Genomic DNA, 8,222 nt, shown 5'->3' on the forward strand with positions numbered 1-8,222 from the left:
TTTTTGAAAGCAGCCAATTAACTACTAATATGTTTGTTGAAGGAAACTGGAGCACCCGGAGGAAACTCATGCAAACACGGGTAGAACATACAACCTCCACACAGATAAAGCCATGGTCAGCAATCAAACTCATGACCCCAGACCTGTGAGGCAGAAGTGCTAGCCACTAAGCCACCATGCTGCTCATAACATGTTCCCCTATTGTTGTGTCAAGCTATTAGTATCAAGACAAGAGGGAATTTTTACAACCATACATGTAGGATATACAGTTGGGCTGTGAACCGGATGATCGGTCCCATGATGTGGTGAAGCTGATAGTGGCAGATAAGGGAATCTGACCACTTGACATATAACAAGTTTCCTAACAATGTGTAAATTGTCAGTGATAGGAAAAGGAAAACTGAATAGATACGTATGCAAGTCTAATGGAATAAATACACATTGTGTACTATGGTGCACAAACAATGGCAAATACTTTAAAGTTTATGTAAAATTACTAACAAAATAAATGTCACAGTCAGGTTGTTTCAAGTGTCCAAAAAACAATTTATAAAATCTCCAAAAGTGAAATAAATCTCAACAATTGGTGTGACAGAAAAAAACACTTTCTTTTTTACCTATTTCTCCTGCTTTGTCTGCTGGTTTTATTATTATTTTTATGCCTATTTTAAGGCATTTTAATGAGTTGGATTGTTCTGTGGTTGAGTTAGATGTGCAATTGACTGTTTTTCTATACTAAATGGATTCTAAATGTTATTTGTTGAGTATTTTAGGCAGTTTTACTACACTGCTGTTCATCATGTGTCTGGGACTAGAAATTTGAATGAGGTTTACGTGTGATGCATTTGTGTTGCGCCTCTGGTTGGATTTAACTGTATACAGTTTTCCAAGGGTTGTTTTTGTGAAGTATAATTTCAGTGTTCGCTTACTACAGAATTTTCTTGTGTCAATATATACATAAAAGCGTGATGTGTACAGGTAGTTGCCTAGCTATGTCCCTTTTTACGTATGCTTAATTGTTCTGTATTAAGGGATCTAATCAGGCGCGGGCTGGCAAATGTCAGCCCGGGGGGGGGGGGGGCGCAATCACGAGTCATGTGATGCGGCCGTCTGTGCGCTGTCGCAGCCACATCCCGTGTCCGTGGATGCAACATTGAGGTAATGTTGCATCCCCGGAGGGGGGGGGGGGGGGGGGGGCGGCTGGCCCAAATAGCGGTAAAACCGAGCAGCCTGGGCCAGCCCGGCCCTGGATCTAATGTTGAAGGTTGAAAATGCCTGATTTGTTGCTGTTTTGATTTAAATGAATAATGGATTTGTGCTATAGGCCAACTTCTGTTTTTGCCCATTGCATTCTCTGATTTTTATTTTTATATTGATGTAAGAGTTAGGTGTAGAGGTTCTATTCTGTCTGTTATTGGTGTGTCCTTTCTAACAAAAATAGTGGTGATTAAATGTTTGTGAGCCTTATGTTTTTCTTTTAGTGTGTGTGGATACGTCGGGATATGCATGGTCTGTTTGTTGTTTCATTGGGTATTCATATGGGTTATCTGCAGCTAAAATTAAAAAAAGACTATTAAGTTATGATTAAGAGGGTATTATGGTTGTGATTGGTGCAGGGAATTTGTCAAATTACCATTGATGGTGAAGTTTTTCCCCCCTATTAGGCTAATTTTATAACTGTTGCATGGGGGTTTTGTTTTGTCTTTGTTTGGATCACCCCAATTGAAATTTATGAAGGGTGTCCATTATGGACTGTTATATTGTTTCATCCTTACCAACTGTATACCAGGATACCAAGTAAAAATGTTAAAAATAAACAGGGGGAATAAAAAGGCTTTTAGCAACACTGATGTTATTATCTGCCACTTAAATATATATCCAATGTGGTCAACTTATACAACTTGCTATTTATTGTATGCAAGTCTGAATTGTAAAGTCTTCACAAATTTCTTCATCGATTTCTTCATATCTTTGTTCCTCAGTGTAAACATAATTGGGTTTAATGCTGGAGTTATAACAGTAAACAGAACGGCAGCAGCACGATCTTCATCTAAAGAATCTTGTGTGGGTGGTCGCGAGTAGGTAAAAATAGCTGTTCCATATTGGAGAAAGACAACTGTAAGATGAGCACTACATGTGGAGAATGCACGTTTTCGGCCTTCTGCTGTCTTTATCTTTAGGAGATATTTGCTGATGGATATATAAGAAAGAAGAGTTAATAGTAAAGCTGTTGTAGCTATTGTTCCAGTGACCCTTGTAAGAAGTTTCAAATTTAGAGAAGTGTCAGTACAAGCCAACTTTAGCACTGGTTTAATATCACAGAAAAAATGCTTCACCAAGTTTGGCCCACAAAACGGAAGCTTTGCAGTCATCACTGTTTGTAACAGAGAGTGGAAAAAACCAGACATCCATGAACTTAATGCCAAATATCGACAAACTCTACTATTCATAATGTTGGAATAACGCAAAGGATTGCCTATGGCCACATATCTGTCATATGACATTGCTGTAAGGAGCATAGCTTCTGTGCTACCCAGGAAATGGAAGAAATGTATTTGTAAGATACAGCCTGCAAAAGAAATGGTCTTTTCTGGGGTCATGAAATCAATGAGCATCTTTGGAACAGTCACAGAAGAATAGCAGATGTCAAGAAATGACAAATTCCACAAAAAGAAATACATGGGAGTGTGTAGGTTGGGATCCATAATGGTTATGACCATAATAGAGAAATTACCTAACAAGTTGATTATATAAAGCATCAAGAAAAACACAAACAAGGTCACTTGAAGCTTTGCATGGTCTGTCAAGCCCAGCAAGACAAAGTCTGTGACACATGTGTAATTTTCTAAGCCCATTACATTCCAGGGATGCAGTGAAATAACAATGAAAGCAAAAAACATTATTATTTCTCAAATTATTTGTTGACAAAAGCTATTGTTACGCTGTTAAAGACAGAGTAACGCCAAATCTAGCAAAGTAATGGGGAAAGAGAATTTTTTAAGAATTAAATTCTCCCATCAATAAGCTGTGCAGTGGTGACGTGCTGAGGACCATAGTTACCCAGGATGGTGCAACTTGTTAACAGCATTTCTTTATGTCCCAGAACTATAATGTAGTTGAATCCAGTGGGGTTCACAATTTCAATTGCTCCTAGAGAAATATGAGTATAATGTGGTAAAATGTGAAAATGAGGCAGATGTCTCTGGCAGCATGTTTTGTAGACATCCAAACTATCTAGAATCCATTTAAAATAAATTAATGGATTTTGCATATATATATATATATATATATATATATATATATATATATATATATATATATATATATATATATATATATTGCTTTAATGCTGACTTCTCACTTGCAGACAGTTATGGTAAATGGAGTAAGCAATGAAAAATAAAACAATGGCCATTAGGTAGTTTGGTGGCTACTAGTGGCTACTAGTAGACTGGTACAATATTATTCAATTTTAGTTTCTGTGACACATCGTCAATGTTACATTTTTTGCATATTGCAGTAGTTTTAGCTATTTTTTTTACAACATTATCTACTTCACTCACACAGTCTTCATAGCTGCCTGCAAGTGCCATTAATTTGTTTCCAATTTTAACAGAGAGGACTCTTATTGTCTAATACAAAATTTACATATTAACTGTAACTCACATAACAGCTTGGACTTTCTTTATGAATGAAAGCAAAGACTCAATCCCATCTTTTTATTACAACATTTTTATTAGAAGCATTTTTTACATAAAAAATTATGGCATCAATCTCATGGTTTACAGTGATGCAAAATAACCAAAAATATCAATTTAAACACCGGAAGTTATTAATATAGTTAAGTCAAACAATCATGGAAGACTGAAAATTGATGATACAGTTGAGTCAGTATTCATTGAAAAGTAAGACCAATAAACAACTTATCATTAATATTAATGTGCTCATAAAAATAATCCAATAAATGGCACTCTTCAACTTACTCATTAGCATTCCTACATCTCCCACAGCTGGAGGCAAATGGCAGACTTCTACACATGTTCATGATCCCCTGAATAAAATAAATATTATTATTATTATTATTATTATTATTAATTTTTATTTATAAGGCGCCACAAGGCGTCTGCAGCGCAGTACAGGGACAAAGAAATTACAATACAATGGGAGACAGCACAGTACAGTAAACAGTAAGCACAGTAACTCAGTAAGCTCAATGCACAGCTAGAGAGGGCGGGGAAGGGGGAGGGAGGATCCGCAAACGACGGGGCCCAAGAAGGAGGGCACGGAAGACAGGGAGAACCCCAGGGGGGAGGAGGGAGTGAGAGTGGACGTGGGGTGGAGGACCCTCGAGGAGGAGGGCTAAGTAGCTGGAGAGCAGAGTTAGAAGTGGTGGCAACAGGAGGAGAGATGGCCCTGCTCAGAGGAGCGTACAATCTAAGGGGAGGGGTGGACAGACAGAGAGACACAGGGGAGAAAGGGAGAGTAGGGGGACGGAGGCAGAAGATAAGGTAGGAAGTTAAGTGGGAGACAGAAAGGCTTTAAGAAAAAGGTGGGTTTTTAGGGCCCGTTTGAAACAGGACAGATTAGGGGAAGTTCTGATGCAGGGAGGGAGCTTGTTTCAGTGGAGGGGGGCAACACGGGCGAAGTCTTGGATACGCGGGTGGGAGGAGGTTATAAGGGTGGAAGAGAGGCGACGGTCAGAGGCAGAACGGAGAGGGCGGGATGGAGCATGAATAGAGAGGAGGGTGGAGATGTAGGGCGCAGTGGAGTTGGCAAGGGCCTTGTAGGTAAGTGTGAGGAGCTTAAAGAGGATTCTGAAGGGGAATGGGAGCCAGTGAAGGGCTAGGTAGAGGGGGGAGACAGAAGAGGAGCGGCGAGAAAGGAAAATAAGCCTAGCGGCAGCGTAAAGAACAGATCGAAGGGGATAGAAATGAGAGTGGGGCAGGCCAGTGAGGAGGAGGTAGCAGTAGTCCAGGCAGGAGATGATCAGAGAGTGGATAAGGCATTTGGTGGCATCTTGGGAGAGGAAGGGCTGGATGCGAGCGATGTTACGCAGCTAGAAGCGGCAGGATTTAGCAAGAGAGAGGATGTGGGGGCCAAAGGAGAGAGAGGAGTCGAGGATGACACCGAGGCAGCAAAGTTGGGGGACAGGGGAGATAGAGGTGTTGTCGACAGTGATGGAGAGGTCAGAAGGGGATAAGGTATGAGAGGGAGGAAAAACTATGAGCACAGTTTTGGCAAGGTTAAGTTTAAGGAATCGAGAGGACATCCAGGAGGAGATGGCAGAGAGGCAGGCGGACACCCTGGAGAGGAGGGAGGGAAAGAGATCAGGAGAGGAGAGGTATAGTTGAGTGTCGTCAGCGTAAAGGTGGTAGCTGAAGTCGAAGGAGCTGATGAGTTCACCCAGGGAGGAGGTGTATAGAGAGAAGAGTAAGGGTCCCAGAACAGAGCCCTGAGGGACCCCGACTGGAAGGGTGGATGGGGGAGAGAGACCCAGAGGTGGTGACAGAGAAGGATCGGTGAGTAAGGTAAAAGGTGAACCAGGACAGGACTGGGCCGGAGAGGCTGAAAGACTGGAGGGTGTGAAGGAGGAGGGGGTGGTCAACGGTGTCGAAGGCTGCAGAGAGGTCAAGGAGGATGAGAAGGGAGAAGTGGCCCCTGGCTTTAGCAAAGAGGAGGTCATTGGTGACTTTAGCCAGGGCAGTTTCAGTGGAGTGGAGGGGGCGGAAACCAGACTGGAGAGGTTCAAGGAGGGAGTATTCAGAAAGGTAGGAGGTGAGATGGCTGAAGACGAGCCTCTCGAGAATTTTGGAGGCAAAGGGGAGAAGAGATATGGGGCGATAGTTCGAGAGAGAAGTGGTGTCGAGATTAGGTTTCTAAAGAATGGGGGATACGAGAGCATGTTTGAAGGAGGAGGGGAAGATGCCAGTGGAGAGGGAGAGATTAAAGAGGTGAGCGAGGTGGGAGCAGGTGGTGGGGGAAAGGGAGCGAAGAAGGTGGGAGGGGATGGGATCCAGGGGACAGGTAGTGGGGGGGAGGATGAAATGAGAGAGTGGACTTCCTCGCCGGTGGTGGGGCGGAAGGAGTGGAGGGGAAGGTGGTTTGGGGGGGAGGACGGAAGAGTGGGAGGGGTGGAAGAGAGAGTGGAGGAGGAGATTTCAAGTTGGATGGCCTTGATTTTAGAGGAGAAGACGGAGGCGAAATAGGAGGCAGTCAGGGAGGAGGGAGGGGGGGAGGGGAGGGGGCCAGGAGAGTGCTGAAGGTGGCGAAGAGGCGGCAGGGGTTAGAGGACTGGGAAGAGATGAGGGATTTAAAGAAAGATTGTTTAGCGAGTGAGAGGGCAGAGCTATAGGATGAAAGGATGAATTTAAAGTGGAGGAAGTCAGCCAGGGAGCGGGATTATCTCCAGTGACGTTTGGCGGTACGGGAGCATTTTTGGAGGAAGCGGGTAAATTTGGAGTGCCAGGGTTGGGGTTTGGAGCAGCGGGGGTGGACGGAGTGGGCAGGGGCGACCGCGTCCAGAGCGGAGGTGAGGGTGTGATTGTAGAGGGAGACCGCCTGGTTGGGGCAGGCCTGGGAGGAAAGGGGAGAAAGGAGGGTATCGAGAGAGGAGGACAGAGAGGCAGGGTCAAGAGCGTCGAGGTTGCGTATGGACAGAGTAGGTTTGGGCAGGGGGAGGGGAGCAGGAGAAGAGGAGAGAGAGAAGGAGAGGAGATGGTGGTCGGATAGAGGAAAGGGAGAGATGGAGAAGTCGGAGAGACTACATAGGTAGGAGAAGACAAGATCAAGGGAGGGACCAAGGCAGTGGGTAGAGGAGGAGGTCCATTGGGTGAGACCAAGGGAGGAAGAGAGGGTGAGCAGTTTGCTGGAAGCAGGGTAGGTGGGGTTGTACATGGGGATGTTGAAGTCACCGAGAATGATCGAGGGGAGATCGGTGGAGAGGTGGTGAGGAAGTCAGCTAGCAAAGTTGTCAAGGAAGAGGGAGGTGGGGCCAGGGGGGCGGTAGATGACAGTGACGCGGAGGTGGATGGAGTGAGCTTCAAAGGACGAGAAGGAGAGGGAGGATACAGGGGAAATGACACGAAAAGTACAGGTGGAGGAGAGGAGGAGGCCAACTCCACCGCCTGGGCGGGCACCAGGCCTGACTGAGTGGGTGAAGGAGGGGCCACCATAGGAGAGGGCAGCGGGGGAAGTAGTATCAGAATCGGAGAGCCAGGTTTCAGTAACGGCAAGAAGGTTAAAGGAGTTGGATAGAAATAGGTCGTGGATGGCAGTCAGCTTGTTGCGGACGGATCTGGCATTCCAGAGGGCACAGAAGAAAGGGGGAGAGGAGAGGGGGGAAATGGGGATGAGGTTAGCAAAATGAGCAGCGCGCGGGGGAGGGCGGGGAGGAACGGGAGAGGTGGGGCAGGGGGAAGGTAAGGGTAAGGAGTGAGAGCGGGGAGGCATAGTAGGGAGAGAGAGTAACAGAACAGTGAGATAGTGGGGACAGTGAAAAACAGGTAAGAACAATGGCAGGAAGACAATGAAAAGGTGGAAGACAATAAAGAACTAGGGTGTGGAGGGCATGGAACAACAGTACAGTGAGATAATAAGGACAATGAAAACAGGTAAGAATGATAGCAGAACAGTAAGATAATAAGGACAGCGGATAACAGGTAAGAATAAGCAGGGAGACAATAGCAAGATGGAGGACAATAACCAATTAGGGCGTGGAATAATAGAAGGAGAGGTAATAAGGACAATGGAAATAGGCAAGAATAATAACAGGTAAAAGTAGTTGCTGGTAAATATAAAGATAATAATTATATAGGTTGATCCACTCAATCCCATCTTAAAGTTATTTTGTATTTTTCTTTTAATGTACCTAAGCTGAATAAAATAAATATTATTTAGTCTACTGCTGTGCTCAAAAATATTCCTTCACTTTGCTTTTATATACCCTGTCTGATGGTGCTGGTTAGCACTGAAGAAGACATTCATCGAAATTGTAAATATACATTTCAAACAAAATGAGCATACTGAGCTTAAACTTAACTGAATAATAAAATAAAGTAGAATAAGTGTCATTTAGCATATATCTGTTTATGCACAGTGCCTGATTAAAAAGTCTCAGTAAAGTATTTTTATATTGAAACTTTCTTTTAGTAATAAGAATCTTTAACTTATTTTTTTTCCTACTAACATAAAAGTGCCAATACATGATTTTCACAGCTGACAAG

The 8,222-nt window shown here is 44.0% G+C and overlaps 1 protein-coding gene across 1 annotated transcript; it reads right to left on the reverse strand.

The window, feature by feature from the left end:
• Positions 1-1,904: 1,904 nt before the first annotated feature.
• LOC142108492 (olfactory receptor 12D1-like) lies at positions 1,905-2,855 on the reverse strand. Its single transcript, XM_075192183.1, has one exon. The coding sequence runs from the start codon at positions 2,853-2,855 to the stop codon at positions 1,905-1,907; it is 951 nt and encodes a 316-aa protein (XP_075048284.1).
• Between the last annotated feature and the right edge of the window lie 5,367 nt (positions 2,856-8,222).

Source organism: Mixophyes fleayi, chromosome 12, assembly GCF_038048845.1.
Source record: "Mixophyes fleayi isolate aMixFle1 chromosome 12, aMixFle1.hap1, whole genome shotgun sequence".
Lineage (NCBI taxonomy): Eukaryota > Metazoa > Chordata > Amphibia > Anura > Limnodynastidae > Mixophyes > Mixophyes fleayi.